At 32.1% G+C, this 16,529-nt stretch overlaps 1 protein-coding gene across 2 annotated transcripts in view; it reads right to left on the bottom strand.

Moving 5' to 3' along the window:
- Positions 1-16,529, bottom strand: part of LOC143078688 (uncharacterized) — a 66,372-nt gene that overhangs the window by 14,589 nt on the left and 35,254 nt on the right. For both annotated transcript variants that reach the window (XM_076253595.1, XM_076253594.1), the window contains 11 exons: positions 13,235-13,410; positions 12,739-12,868; positions 11,891-11,997; positions 9,888-10,103; positions 8,325-8,454; positions 7,433-7,632; positions 6,341-6,456; positions 4,976-5,178; positions 3,657-3,895; positions 1,207-1,393; positions 393-542 (listed from right to left, as the gene is read on the bottom strand). In XM_076253595.1, the coding sequence (XP_076109710.1) occupies positions 393-542; positions 1,207-1,393; positions 3,657-3,895; positions 4,976-5,178; positions 6,341-6,456; positions 7,433-7,632; positions 8,325-8,454; positions 9,888-10,103; positions 11,891-11,997; positions 12,739-12,868; positions 13,235-13,410 (1,854 nt within the window). The remainder of the gene's footprint in view (positions 1-392; positions 543-1,206; positions 1,394-3,656; positions 3,896-4,975; positions 5,179-6,340; positions 6,457-7,432; positions 7,633-8,324; positions 8,455-9,887; positions 10,104-11,890; positions 11,998-12,738; positions 12,869-13,234; positions 13,411-16,529) is intronic.

The raw sequence follows: 16,529 nt of genomic DNA, 5'->3' as shown, positions 1-16,529 counted from the left end.
TTTTTCAACTTACAGGAATACACATGTTTTTTGTTTTCTTAGTAATAAAAGTATAGACTATACCTTAGCCTTTGACATACAAGGACATTAGACAGATAGTATCGATGATACAGAATCAGTCAAATAGAACATTTAAATCTTACAAGAAAAATTATCTTGTTGATGGTTTTATGGAATCCTTGATAGAATCATTCATGTATATTCTTCTATTTATATTTTAGACCCGGTAAATATCTCAACAATAGAACAATGCGGAAACTTTTTTGAGAAGACGTTATTTTGATTGATGAATCTAAGCAAATAATTTAATAATACATATCTATTTTTCTGGGAAACAGAGGAGAATATAAGTCTTCTCTTATTTATCTTTTCATGTTTTAAATTGGTTTTACCTGTTTTAAGAGTTGCTGTTATTGACGCAGCAGCTTGATCAAGTTCTGCTTCAGTAAAAGTCTTGCCCAACACAGTAATAGCGGCCTTCAAATTCACATTTGAACAAGCTCCATATGTATCACATAGTTCAACTATGACGTCATAAACACCTAGAAAATAACTCAACCTAATAGTTATTGTTGCCGATTTTAACAATTAACAAACACAAAGAAACCCATTTATGTAATTATATAAGGGAGAAAACTCTGATTTTTAAAGTGCCTAATCAGATGATTTTTTTGTTCGTAATAAGATATAAAAAAATATATCTATATATACTGTTTTGTGATGTCCTTTTTTTTAATATTCTCAATAAGAGGTGTGTGATTTCATTAACAGAGTCATATATGATCTACGCATTATGGTTATATGCTGTTTTACATGATTGTTGTAAAACAAAAGATAAGTCCTTTGTCTTGTTCACTTTCAAAGTGTACTTGAACGTCTTTGCAATGACGTCTCTGTTATCAACTAAAGCCCCTTATATTTTAAAATACTAATGGATTTTCATCCATAATCTCTATCAAGTTGGGTACAATATGTTTGTATTTCCAATTTCAGTCAGAGTCTAACTATTTTTCTAAAAGATTCGCAAATAAACCAGACCGAGACTTCAAATATTAAAATTAATATATATGTAAAAGCTACATAGATAGCACGGTTTTCTCAGCAATCCAGTATTAAATAATTCTAAATTTGGTTTCTATTTACTAAACTGAACTAAGAAATAAAAAAGCAACTTTAATAACTGTAGTCCTATACGAATAAAAGTACCTTCTGTCAGTTTAAACATGTAGCTGTAAACATCAGATAGACCCCTTGCATTCAGACGTATTCTGTCTAGGTTAGCTTCCTTTACAGAAAAAAAGAACAAGGTACTATCTCCGTCAATATCTGTCCAACCATCGCCTACATCTATAGTGAAATCTGTGGTCATTGATGTTCCATTAGACGGGCTTATCTGCCAATATTAAAGAAAACAACTGAAACTTTTCCAAAAGGTATGATGTGCTTCGTGGGCATATCCGTTGCCATCAGTTAAACAGATATATTTTAACGGTCAACCAATTGTGATGGTGTCCATAAAATAATTGGAGGGATGATTTTACTTTCACCTTTTAGAAAGGAGGTGGACATCAAAGTTTGATACATTAACTTCCAACAACTTCGTGGCAACTAGATATCATTGAGATGGGAGCCATCTCTGTGGGCCCCGCTGTGAATAATGTGCATTAAAAAATTGTATCTTTACCATAGGACATGGGTTTGTCAACTGAAATCAAAGTTTTTGACCTTGACCTTTGACCTAGGAAGTTGCACATAAATTATGACACACCCTTTGGTGTTGGTTTATAAACATGTCAAGTATAAACTTTGAAATGATAACGGTTCTCAAGATATAGAGCGGACATGATCTTTACCATAGGACACGGGGTTGTCAACTGAAACCAAAGTTTTTGACCTTGACCTTTGACCTAGGAAGTTGCACATAAATTATGACACACCCTTTGGTGTTGGTTTATATACATGTCAAGTATAAACTTTGAAATGATAACGGTTCTCAAGATGTAGAGCGGACACGATCTTTACCATAGGACATGGGGTTGTCAACTGAAACCAAAGTTTTTGACCTTGACCTTTGACCTAGGAAGTTGCACATAAATTATGACACACCCTTTGGTGTTGGTTTATATACATGTCAAGTATAAACTTTGAAATGATAACGGTTCTCAAGATGTAGAGCGGACACGATCTTTACCATAGGACATGGGGTTGTCAACTGAAACCAGAGTTTTTGACCTTGAACTTTGCCCTAGGCAGTCGTTCATAAATTATGACACACCCTCTGGTGTTGGTTCATATACATGTCAAGTATAAACTTTGAAATCATAACGGTTCTCAAGATATACAGCGGACACGATCTTCACCACAGGACACAGGGTTGTCAACTGAAACCAAAGTTTTTTGACCTTGACCTTTGACCTAGGAAGTTGTACATACATCATGACACACCCTCTGGTGGTGGTTAATAACCATGTAAAGTATAAAGTATGAAATCATAATGGTTCTCTAGATATGGAGCGGACACAAAGTTATTACAAAGTGTTACGGACGGACGGACGGACGGACGGACGGACGGACAGACTGATCACTATAGGGCGACCCGCCTTTGGCGGGGCCCTAATAACACATATGAGATATACATTTCCCAATTAATTTGGTATTCAAGAGTTTACAGCTGCCACTCAAGGCTCTCTTATTTAATTGCATCATGTATTATCTGTTAAGTTGATAAAATATATTTATTAACGTTGTCTTGATACCTTCTGTTGATTTTTTTTATTTTAAAAAGGACAAGACGTTCTTTGACATAGTCCTGGTTCGTCATCTATCTGTTCAGGCAGTTGTGACGTTTTAAAAAAGTCTTGAGTGCTGTAAGTAGCAGCAGCAAAAGGTAAAATAACAAAAAATACTGAACTCAGAGGAAAATCCAATCGGAATGTCCATAATCACATGGCAAAATCAAATGACAAAACACATCAAAAGCGAACGGACAAGAACTTTCATATTCCTGACTTGGTACATGCATTTTCAAATGTAGAAAATGGTGGATTAAACCTGGTTAAGCCCTTGCATACCGAATTAATTTGGAAATGTATATCCCTTATGTGTTACTGCCATGAAGTTATGTATTAAATCCTAGAGACTGGGGTTGTTTATCTTCCTTATTACATGAAACAGTATAGTGTTATTTTCCTTTGTATATTTTCAACCTTTACTTATTAGTCCATTGTTGATGATATCTTCATTGCGTGGATCGGTTTTTATACATCCCGTAATTTTGTCATTGTGCTATCGGCATTTTTATATTCCTGTCTTTCATTTGTCTTAATTGCTTTGTCTGTAGAGTTTTTGCATGTCATTTTTTCTTTGTTGACATAGTTGTTTTATAGTGGTTAAGATTATAACACATTGTTGACTACTGTACCCAATTTTTGACATATTTACCTATCATGTCTATTTGTTTTGCACACACAATGTTGCCAATTTAATTGAATTTTACGCAACTTTCATACAAGTGAGAGGTTAAGCTGGTTTAAAACCAGGTTTAACCTATCATATCTACATAAATATGTAAATATATGTGTCTAGGTTAGCTCCCTTGTATTTTAAATCCCGTGTTTTATACTTTTGATCTAAATATTACAAAACATTCAACTTACCTGGACATCGCCAGTTGTTGGTGGGGAATTAACTGTCACATGAACCCTCTTTTCACTACTCTGCTCATTATCTAGAGCGAATGCTGTCACAACAAATACAAATGTAGCTCCTGCTGGTAGCGTGGCAATGCCAGACAAGTCAATGAACAAAGAAAACTCCTTGTTTGTCACCGATACTGTTGATTCTTGAAGTATTGACTCAGAGTTAAGTATGGTTGAAAGATCGATTGAATCAAAACCTTAAAAAATGACACACAACGTATTATTCCAGTGACATTGTTTACATACTGAGTGAATATAATTGTTCACTAATTGTTGTAATTGAAAAACCTTTATTAAGTAGTTTGTTTGTGTTTTATAATAATTGGGGTAGCGGTGCCTTTGTGTAGCAACCTTTAGGTTAAGATAGTTAATTTAAAATCTGTTTAAGGTGGCTCGTGGGTACAAAAATTTCAGCAAAAAATTAAACCTTTATTTTTTCATTACAAATTTTATTCATTACACTATTAGTTATTAATTTATGATATGGTACAAAAATCATCCCAACAAATCGATTCGGTTTGGTCCCAGATGACCTTTAAAATGTTTATATCATTGAAAAAGCTCAAAATTATCTCCCTTTGGTGCAAAAATGCCATTTTTTGGCATTAAATTTGAAATATCTTTTTTAACTCATCGGTGACCTATATTTTTTATTATTGTTTTAAAATAAGCTGTGCATAAACTAAATAATTGTAAAATTTAAACGATTTCTGTAATTAGGTTATTTTTTTATTTCGATATTACCTCTATTTCTCTTATTAGTTCAACAGAAAAAAATGACATTAACAAAAATGTATGCTTCTTCCGGAGTCAGATTGTGAGCTAAAATGAACGGTGACCCCATTTTTTAATTTCATTTTTCTTTAAAGTATATGATAAAGTTCATTTATAAAAAATTATAGCGAAATCCTATATTAGAAAAAAAAATTGATTTATACCCAGGAGCCCCTTTAACCTCTCTCTCTTTTTTTCAGTATGAAACATAAAATTGCAGAAAAAAATAAGAATTGAATCATACGAATTAAAAAAAGGTGATATTTTGCAATTATAGCGTGCCTAATATTATACAATACTGTTGTTATATTAAACATAAAAAGAACAACATACATAAAATAATTGTATATAAAGGCAAACAAATCTAATGTCAGTAACGAAAATAGTCTGACACAAGAACTGGAAAAGTCGATACTAGTGAAAATCAAAAAAAAAAATACACACTTAAAACTTAGCACTTTGAAGCTCTTGGAATATGGAGAAAATATGGGAAATTCTCTTACCATTATCGGACGAGGAAGACCACATCATCATAACTGGACCATGAGACGTAACTGTACATGGAATTCTAAGTTTATCTCCAGGGTTTACTATACTATTTGTGAGTTGTAAAACTAGAGATGGCGGCAAGACATTGACAATTTCTACAGTTGTCGTGTAATTACCCGTACGTTGACCGACTGTCATCGTTGCTGTCCACATCATCCTGAAAAGATTTAAATAAAGGCAACATTACTATACAGCTGTTCAAATGTCATAAATCGACTGAGAGAAAGTAAATCCGGGTTACAAACTTAAATCAAATATAAGAGGAAAACAACTGAACAACAGAACACTGAAGTGTATAAACGTTCGTATTTTCCCTTCCTTGTGTTTATTCTTAAAGCATCATTAGCTGTCAAATTCATGTTCATCGATTTGACCTAAGTTCTCACATTTACAAAAACCTAAAAAAAAAATTTTTTATAGTGCACAGGTTCCATATAATGTATCAGCAATCCGGACTTGTTTTCAGCCATATGCTGTCTTATAATCCATAAAATGACCTCCGAAGATCAGACGGTCATATTACCCGATATAAATAAAAATATGAATATTAATAGATAACGAACACATGCAATCGCTTTTTGTTTTCATGTCTGTTTGATTCGATTTTATACGTTAAAAATATGTATAAATCATCTTTTAACTTTAATTAATTATGTTTTCTGTTTAGTCAATGAAATGTGTATTCAGCATTGCTTCCTTGTTTAGTTCATTTTATGTATGTAGGCGTTAGGTTTTGTAGCAGTCAAGTGTTTCTTTTTAACCCTTGTTTTTTCTCATAATTGATTGTTTTTTCTTGGTTTTGGTTTGTTATGCCTTGTTTTTTTTCTTCTCTCGTTTAATTGATGTGCGAATTTTTAAAAACGGGATACTTTTATTGCCTTCATGTACATTCAAATCTTTTGAATAAATGAACCAGACGATGAAGACATGCTCGTCCATCTCCTCTTCATGTATAATAAAAAAATTGCTTAAATACGTATCCAAATGAGTTAAATTAAAAACTTTCATGTCAACAATAATTATGGGATTATCTTATTTAGCACATTTTCACGAAACTGAACCAAACAGAATCCTAAAAACGAAGTAATATTTTTTTCATATTTTCCCGCTTTAGTAACAGTTTGAAAAAAAAATCAAATTTAATTGTGTTTTCGTATTCGGAACTAATGTGAAGAAAAAGAAATTAAAGTATTCATCATCTGTTCGTTTGAACACACGCATTTTATCACGATATCTTATAATTTATAATACCATTTTATTTCTTACAACAGTTTTCATATTTCCTGACAATTTCATATTAAACAGTTATATTCGCTTACTTGTCACCAACAGCTAAGGTATTGACCGGGATAACAATCCTCTCATTGAAGGTAAATACTGAGGACATATGAACAGTATCATTTCCATGTGCTATTAAACATGGAAAGCCATTTTCCTACAATTACCAAATTGACAATAACAAATGTTCTTAAGGTCATATGAAACCTCAAATTAAAAAAAAAGATGATGTACATGTGTTTTTATAACAAAATGGATAGTTTTCATTATTTAACTTATAAACATATACTTTTTTCTGAAGAAAATTCTTTAATTTTTCCACATTTAGAAAAAGATCACTTTTTTTAATTGCTTGCTTCCAGGAAGCAATTCGCCGACATATTTTCCGTATGCAAAGTGACCTTAGCGTAACCCTCCTCGTAACAATCCGGTGATCGCAATACGCATGGATCTGTCACTGAAATAATTTATTATCTTTTTGTACATGTTATACACGTGCTCAATATCCATGTTTATTTTGTTAATTGTTTACTATAAGGTGACAATAGGTAAACTACGGCTTCAAAACACGACAATTAATGAGCCGCCATATTTTCACTTCATAACAGAGAGAGAAAAAAATTGACGATTACACGATATGTTTGCGTTAAAAAGTGATAAAATCTTGCACAGAAGACTAAAGTTTATGATATATACATGCATTGGTTCTAGGATTGGATAAACATTATTTTTCACCCGTCACTAGTTTCATATGACTTTAATATATGACAAAACTAATTCGCTAAAATTTACTTCGTTAAATTGTAACTTTTTCTTTTGTTATTTTGATTTGTAGCTTCTTGATTAATTCATGACATTATAGCATCGGTACACACCTGTTGCATAAAAAATACACAATTGACACATAAATTATTTTTATTTCATCAACTATTTTCTTATGGACATCTGACACATGGTATTTAATATATTAATGATACTCTTTAGTTTCGAATTTTAGAAATAAAAAAGCATCCTTGTCATATTTTTTTTCTTTGTATTTATTTTTATTTAGCAAACAAAGATGTTTATTCAATGTCTCTTTAATAATATTAGATTAATAAACATAGATATGGTATTCAATAAGCTAAACTTGCATATTTGCATGTCCAAGTAAAGAACTTGGGTAAGTTCTGTCTGTCAGGATCCTGTGAAACACCAGCATCAAGTACAACTTCTTGGTGAGGTGCGAATACCATGAAATCACCGCCATCGATGATAACATCCAATGGTTTACTTATTGTATGGAACGTTACTAAATCAACAGCTTCCGCTGCAGGAACGTCTTCAAAGAATGCTGAAGGAGCAAAATGTTATTATTTTGTTAATATCCCTCTGATGTTCCAGTTGTTTGGTCTTGGAATATGTGAAAATGGTTTCTTAACGCCCTTTTGGATAACTTGAAGGAAGAGTGAATTGTTGCAAAAATGTAGTAATGCATATTTTTAAAATCCTTTTATTATTGTCAGAAAGATATTTGGATTGGGTTTTCTTCGAATTAATTACTTATAGAACTTGTTTTCCTACAATGAAAAGTTTCATTGAACTTTATAGATAATACAATCTTATATTATATCTGGTTACTGGATAGACAATCTTATATTATATCTGGTTACTGGATAGACAATCTTATATTATATCTGGTTACTGGATAGATTTATGCATGGTACTGATATTCTTGTCATTTGACATCTATAACAATCAAATTTACTTTATCTTATCTCGGTTGAAAGTTAATATTTCAAATAGAAATTTAAACTACGGCGTCAAAACCGTGGATGCTAAATGATATATATTTAAATGCATTTTTTAACTGAAGAATTTGCACTCTCTCTCATTTTGCCATCTAATAAAGGTCTTTCCGGATAAAATGTTCCATGGAGTTCGTTATTTTTGTTATTTTACTTTATACATAAAGTATACATAAAGGATAACAGTCTATAAAAGTTAATAAATGATCAATTGTTTATTAAAGTGATAAAACTCTACCAATAATTGTAACTGTATACATGCTGCCACCTCGCAATGTGTTCGGTCTGACGGCTGCTATTGGCTTGTCATTAAATACTGACAAACTAAAATCTGAGGTTCCACTTTGCCAACTAAATTTAACGATTTCCTTCAAAAAAAATAAAATGGTATAAGAGCAACAGTAGGAATACGCACTGAATTTATGAGTGGATATCTTCCTAATTTTCATAATAAAAACAAGACATTCGTTTTTCAGAAGGGTACAGCCGATTCCAATGAGTGTGTAGGTATAGTTAATATCTTTGTTTAGCTTGCTTGCTAGCTGAACCTTAAAGTCGTTATTAGGTAAGGTAAACAATCTTTCTTTCGAAGGAGTTTAGTCCTACAGACCGATAGATTGGTTATCTGTCAGACTAGTCTACTCTTAAAGGAGGGAAGTTAAACTTACCTTATAATGACTTAACAGTTCAGCTAGTAAACAAGCTAACCAAATATGTTACCTTTCCCTACACACTCATTGGAATCGGCAGTAATTAATTAAATGCTCTGAGATTGGTTAATTATTTGAGTTTGTTTAACGTCCAGTATCAAATACTATGTGGATATGCAGGTACTCACAAATTAAACAATTTAAATTCGGACGAAAAACAAGGACTATCACTGAAAATAAGAGGATATGTAGTGGAGTTAACGAAATTCTTCTTTGCATTTGATTTACTATTTCTTACTGTACGTTTTGCTGTGTGTTTGGTTTTTTCTACATTGGCTAGCGGTATATATGGAGTGTTGAGATCTCACAAAACGTTTAATCCTGCCGCATTTTTGCGTCTGTCCTGAGTCAGGAGCCTTTGACCTTTGTTAGTCTTGTATGAATTTTAATTTTAGTTTATTTATATATTTTAAAGTTTATTATGACGTCCATTATCACTGAACTAGTGTAAAGTTTTGTTAAGACGCCAGCTGAAGCATGCCTTCGGATGCGGAATATTTTTGCTGTGTCAAAGACCAATTGGTGACCTTCGGCTGTTTTCTGCTCTTTGGTCTGGTTGTTGTCTCTTTGACACATTCACTATGTTTTTCTCAACTTAATTTAGTTTATACATCCGGCAATATCAAGAGGACGATACATTAGCACGAATCTAACTGAGGAACAAAATATCGTAGTTAAGTTAAGTGATAAGAATGTTCACCAATTTTTGATTAACTACGTATACAATCCTAGATCTACTTTACACGACATTTGGAATCAAAAGATTGAATTCAAACTTATCCATGTAACTTATTTTATTTCTTTACATCAGTTTCAAATGTAAATAAATTATCATAAATTAGCCATAATAATTATTAAAAAATGAATACAACACGTTATATATTTCCTGCGGCTTTTTTATTTACCTTCATCAGGATCTTTGAACCAAATCAGTTGAAGAGCTTTATGACGAAAATGGACCTAAAAATATCAAATCATCTACGACCAACAATCAACGGAGTTGAAACCTTGGTTTCTTTATAATTTTAATGTTTATATACGGATAATCATGTCGTGACCGAAGTATTGACGTGATGATCGTTCATATTTACCTCTGTCAAGTTATAACATTCTGGTACTTTGGCTGTGGCATAGAAACGTATTATATTGGCTGGATCAACATGCGCTGTATCGCCTAGTATCATTAAAGATACAGATAGAGGATTCATGGTCATTTCTCGGGAAACATTGTGCCTTGCAACGTATGATAACCCATTTAAATCATCCTGAACAGTTACACTGAATTCAACATTTTCCCCAGGTTGTATCTGCAAATGCACAACATGTATACATTTTAATATATAACAATACATTGAGGTTCATTTGATAATTATATTTCGACAACAAATACAATGCTCAAAATTAAATATTGTAATACCATATATTATATATTATATATTGTAATAACATATTTCATATATCATAATCCTGGTACCTTTGATAAATATTTACATCACTGGGTCGATGCCACTGTTGGTGGACGTTTCGTATAAGTTTAATGATATTTGGTTAAAGCAAACTGAAGTTAGAGAAAGGAAACGAAAAATTCAACATTTTTTTTATATTTTTAGAGGTGCATATTTTATGAAGAGATTAAAGTGACGTCACGCAATTTCGATCTTGATTTGTGTTGTGTGACTTGTATATCAGCTTTATAATATTTGGTTGAGCCAAACTAAAGTACGAGATCGAAATTATTTTTGGGGACGCGCAGGACAGACGGGACGGACAGATATGGGCAACACTTAGCACTTAAGGTATAGCAAATTTTATAACATTTCTTAAGTACATTTATCAGTTACAATAATATTATGCCAATACATAATACTGACAAACATGATATTAATACTCTCGTGTGTTTTTCTAGTAGTCAAGACCGACTATTCGTTATATAAGAATGAAAGATACTCGTTTGATACGCATACTTATTTGATACTGACTATACCAAGTCAGGAATATGACACTAGTTATCCGTTCATTTGGTGCTTGTGTTTGAGCTCTTGATTTTGCCATTTGATTAGGAACTTTCCGTTTTGAATTTTTTCTGAAGTTTAGTATTTTTGTGACTTTACTTTTTTCATTAAATGAACCATAGAAGCATAGCACATTGAATGTTCAGAAAACATTACCATGTTGCGAATAAATAACCCAATTTGGTTCAGGGATTATGGATACGAGATAATAGTTGATGTTAGATGGAATAAGTTTACTTAACAATCATAGATGATTCTGAATATTGTGTTTTATAGAAACATTATGTGAATTCATTCGGGATAAAGTAACTTTCATTTAAAAAAAAAGGATTCGAGGACTATTTGAAAATGTGTATATATGGATATGTATTAACAGTTCACAAATATGTGTGAGAAAGTATATGTTGTTAATTTTGTTCTATAACATTTTATGAGCGACTGCATATTTATTTTCTATGGTCATATCGTCAAACAGTCCATTCGTAATTCAGTTATATAATACATCAAATATCATACATTAACATAAGTACAAGATAGGTATATTCCCTATCATTAGCTTTCTATTTTGATGTTAGTATCTTATTTTTAAATGGCCATTGTTATATCATAGTTCGTTTCTGTGTGTGTAACATTTTTACGTTGTGTTTCCGTTGTGTCGTTTGTTTTCTCCTATATTTGAGTGTGAATTCTCATTGCTATAAGACGTGTCACGGTACTTTTCTATCCCAAATTCATGTATTTGGTTTTGATGTTATATTGGTTATTCTCATCGGATTTTGTCTAACGCTTAGTCCGTTGCTATGTGTGTTACATTTGAATGTTGTGTCGTTGTTCTCCTCCTATATTTAATGCGTTTCCCTCAGTTTTAGTTTGTTTCCCCGATTTTGTTTTTTGTCCATAGATTTACGATTTTTGAACAGCGGTATACTACTGTTGCCTTTATTTTCGTTTGACAAGTTCATATTCTTACATCAATTATATCAGTTTTTTATTGATTGATTGTGAATTCAGTCAGCAAACCTCGATTCCGCTACCCTACATTGATAGATCGATCTGCAGCATAGTTGCAAGATGAAATTTACCTCATCATGGTGTACGGCTAACATCCTAGGACTATTTTTCATATCATGAATTTTGTTCATAAAGGAGGTAAACGAGGTAGAGTTGACCCAAGATGTATTACCAGATGCTAAAAATGAAACAAGAAGTTCAAACAAGTGAAACTGCGAGCTACTGCTCACTGATGATACCCCCGCCGCAAGTGGATAATATTAATAGTGTAAAAATATGCAAGTGTTCGGTAAACAGGAAGTTGTCGAGTGATGAATCTGAAAACGCATCACACGGTATAGCTGAATTATATAAATCCTGAAACCAAATTTCAGAAATCCTTGTATTGTAGTTCCTGAGAAAAATATGACGAAAATTTTCAACTTGGCTATCATGTGTAAAATCATACAAGTGTTCGGTAAACAGGAAGTTGTCAAGTGATCAATCTGAAAACGCATCACACGGTATAGCTGACTTAGATAAACCCTGAAACCAAATTTCAGAAATCCTTGTATTGTAGTTCCTGAGAAAAATGCGACGAAAAATATTCATGGGACGGACGGACTGACTGACGGAAGGACAGACAGAGGTAAAACAGTATACTCCCCCTTTTTTAAAGCGGGGGTATAATTAATAATTGTGATTTGACATACACAATTTCAGTCTTTTGAAAATATTTGAGACTCATCGGATTGAAATCGACCTTTTGCAAATGAATATTAATCGATAGATTTGCTTACCTATTTTGAGTTGACAAATTTTGATGATTTAGTTTCTTTAAAACAAAAAGAACCAAGTACATATGTTTATTATAACTTAGCGATATAAAATTTGATTTGAAACTCTATTTGCTAGGTAAATTATCACTTCAGTTTCCTACCTGGATTTGCCTGTATGGACCAATGAGATCTGAATTTTATACAGCCACTGTTTGTCTGTTTGAGTACCACATTAAATGCATCGCAACTTCCAACTACTGATGGTCCGATCAGGGAAAACTGAGGCTGCATCTAAATAATTTATTTTTAAACTTAAATAACTATGCATTTCACTTTTTTTTATCATTCTATTATATACATTTAGTGACGAACGAACGTTTTTTCGATGAAATACAGGGAAAACGAATTATATTTTGAGCTCTGATTTATCTAAAATTATACTTCAAGAAGATGTAAATAGTGTCATTAAAATTTTTTAGAGCAACAATTGATTTCTGTTGAATATGTAGGAACACTTTTAAAAACTTACTTTATTCTCAAAACATTTATATGATCATCGCCATTTCCAATTCGTTGTTTAAAATTGCAATACCTTTCTTAAAAATAATCAAAGGTAACAAGGAACTATTTCTAAATCTTTTATTTTTAATAATTTACCGCATTAACTGGTATGCTTATGTTTGTACTTCCTGTAGCGAACTCTGCATACTGTTGCATGGCTCCAATGCGGTATATTGCGGATGATTTAAGTGTTATGGTATGGCCTGGTCGTAGAGTATTGTCTCTGCCAAGATCTACAAGTACTCTCTTACCAACAGTTATACAATATGGATCTATAGAGAAAGGGTAAAAGTTACATTCACGTGAGAAAATATACAAAAAAAAAAAAAAAAAAAAAAAAAACACGATACAAAGGTATAAAGTTATCGTATTATATATATTGAGGAGATATTTCTCATCATACTATAAACTGAAAACGTCTTACACACATCATTTTTTACTTCTGCATTGCTACTTCAAAAACATTTCAGCAGTTAATTTAAATAGCAAATGGACTACCATTGTGAAAATAATTGTAAAGTTTAGTTCTCTTCTTATATTTGATGCGTTTCCCTTAGTTTTAGTTTGTAAATCGGATTTTCTTTTCTCTCAATCGATTTATGAATTTCGAACAGCGGTATACTATTGTTGCCTTTATTGGATCTCGTTTCATATAATTGTATGAATTTCAAGATTATATATAAGTAAAAAAAAACAAGTTTGGGGTTTGCTGTGCTGTTGTTAATGAAAGATGTCCTTGGTTATTCTGCATTTTACATGTTAAAAAATCTGCTTTGACATTATTTATTTATGCGTTTCGCTGTGTTGAGTGTTCTTTTGTTTTTCGGTGTTGTATGTCTGTATTATCATATTAGCGATATCTTTTGACATTGAAATATAAGTAAGTTTAGCTATCCGTAAATCCAGGTTCAGCCAACATCTTTTTCTTAAAATGTCCTGTGCCAAGTCAGGAAAATGGCAGTTGTTAACAAATAGTAAGTTGCTATGTATGTTGGCTTTTGTTTTTTGTTGCCCATCAGTGTTTCTGTTGTTCCGTTGTTTTCCTCTTATAGTTGATGTGTCCCCCTCGATTTTTGTTTGTAACTCGGATTTGATGCGCCACGAGCGTATGATACACCCGTCCTCTTTTGAAAATACACATATTTATCGTTTTTAGTATAACACGGGGGTTGTACTAGAAGTCATGCTAGGTAATCTGACGCATTCCTTATTCCTGCTCAATAGGAAGTTTATATAAGACACAGACAAAAAATTGCACACAACATATTTTTTATAAAAAAAAATAAAAACATCACAAAAAAGAATACAGATCTTCAGATAAATAAAACTAAGAAGTGTGTGAAGTTTTATGCAATAATCATAAATCGTTTCTGAGATACAGCGCGACATGAGTATGAAAGGCCGTTCATGTCAAAAATCCGATAAAGTAACGCGTTAACATTTAACGCGATAACATCACGTGTAACGCGATAAATACTGTTTTAACTATACTGTTTAAATAATTTTTAACGCGTTATTTAATTATTTAACGCGTTAATCACAAAACTACAAAAAATGACCGAAAATACTTTTTTTTCACTATAACAACGTTTTAAGGTGTCAGATTTTACTCGAAACTTACTAAATGAAATGGCCACATGTGTCATAAGTATGAGTGGCCGTTCATGTCATTTGCGGGATATTCTATCGCGTTAGTGAAAATAACGCGTTACTTTGTAAAACTATCGCGTTACTTTGTTAAACTAACGCGTTATTTCTTCGTTTTATCGCGTTAGTTTCCAAAAATAACGCGTTATTACAAAAAACTATCGCGATATTTGATTTTTGCTATTTATTTGAAATATTATCAAACTAACGCGTTAATGTTCATAAATAACGCGATATTTATAAATCACGAGATAGTAAAAAATAACGCGTTATTTTGTTTAACTATCGCGTTACTTTGCAAAACTAACGCGTTATTTTGTAAAACTATCGCGTTACTTTGTTAAACTAACGCGTTACTTCCACATTTTATCGCGTTAATGTCCAAAACTATCGCGTTAGTTCTAGAAATGTAATCTAACGTGATATTTTATTGAAAAAACACGATAGGTTATGTTATTTTTTTTATCCAATCACAAATACTATTCCTCTAGACTGAATACGAAGAGAGGATAGGAGGGGAGATAACAGATGAATTGGCTACTATTGCGGTTTGTTTTCGACTTTTGAATTGATTGTTCCTTTGGTATCTTTGACCTCTCTTTTTTAACGATGTAACCTTCCTTGCAAAAGCAGAGACAAGTAATGTACATGGCAAAAGTTTTGTGGAGTTGATCTTTTTCTACAGTTAAGAATTAACAGTGACAAGTGTGGTCAAGTGGGTATCCCTAATGCGTTTTTTTATATATAGAATTTGGCATTATGTCCATGTTTCGGGCGTTATTTTCGTCCTTTAAGAATGCTTCCCCCAGAAATTATTACCCACACGTTACAGTTCTATCCAATAGCTTTACGTTTGGGTTCTATTTATAAATCCATAGCCATAAAGAACTACCAGGACAACGGGTCGGATAGTCCCAAATGCGTATTGTATAGAATTTGACTTTATTTCCATGTTTCGATAGATATTTTTACCCTATAAGAACGCTTACCCCAGAAATGCTTTACCCTTCCGTTGTAGTACTATCCAATAACTATTTTATAAAGCAGTCTTTATAATCCCTAGCCATAAAGAATTGACGACGCAAATACGAATCACTCCCTGGACTTAACAGATAATACTTTGTTTGAATCGTTGTCCTGATTTCGTTTTATTGTAAATGCTAATTAATTAGAAATCTACAAACTAAAGTTAGAATGTTGTTAATGGGATACAAAAATCTTTGATTTTCAATATAAATCTTGTTTTCGAACAAAAAAATCAAAAACAATGATTTTAAAGAAACTGAAAATTATCTCGGATCATGGATTCAAGCCACTTTAATTTTACTTCTATTGCCAAAAGATGGAAATAACAAAGACTCTGATTGGACCATACTTAATTGAATAGTTTTCATAAAATGAAGAAATAACGCGTTAGTTTGAGAAAGTAACGCGATAGTTTTGGAAACTAACACGTTATTACTTGAAAAAGTAATATCGCGTTAATTATGAAAACTTACGCGTTAGTTTGATAATTTTTCAAATTAATAGCAAAAATTAAATATCGCGATAGTTTTGTATAATAACGCGTTAGTTTTGGAAACTAACGCGATAAACCGAGAAATAACGCGTTATTGTTGTAAAGTAACGCGATAGTTAAGTAAATTAACGCGTTATTTTTAATAACGCGATAGAATATCGCGCAAATGACACGAACGGCCACTCATACATAACTTTGTCACTCAACGCGATAAAGTTTATTGAT

The sequence above is a fragment of the Mytilus galloprovincialis genome, chromosome 6 (assembly GCF_965363235.1).
Source record: "Mytilus galloprovincialis chromosome 6, xbMytGall1.hap1.1, whole genome shotgun sequence".
Lineage (NCBI taxonomy): Eukaryota > Metazoa > Mollusca > Bivalvia > Mytilida > Mytilidae > Mytilus > Mytilus galloprovincialis.
Note: the sequence above shows the minus strand (reverse complement) of the source record. Positions and strands in the feature narration are given on the sequence as shown.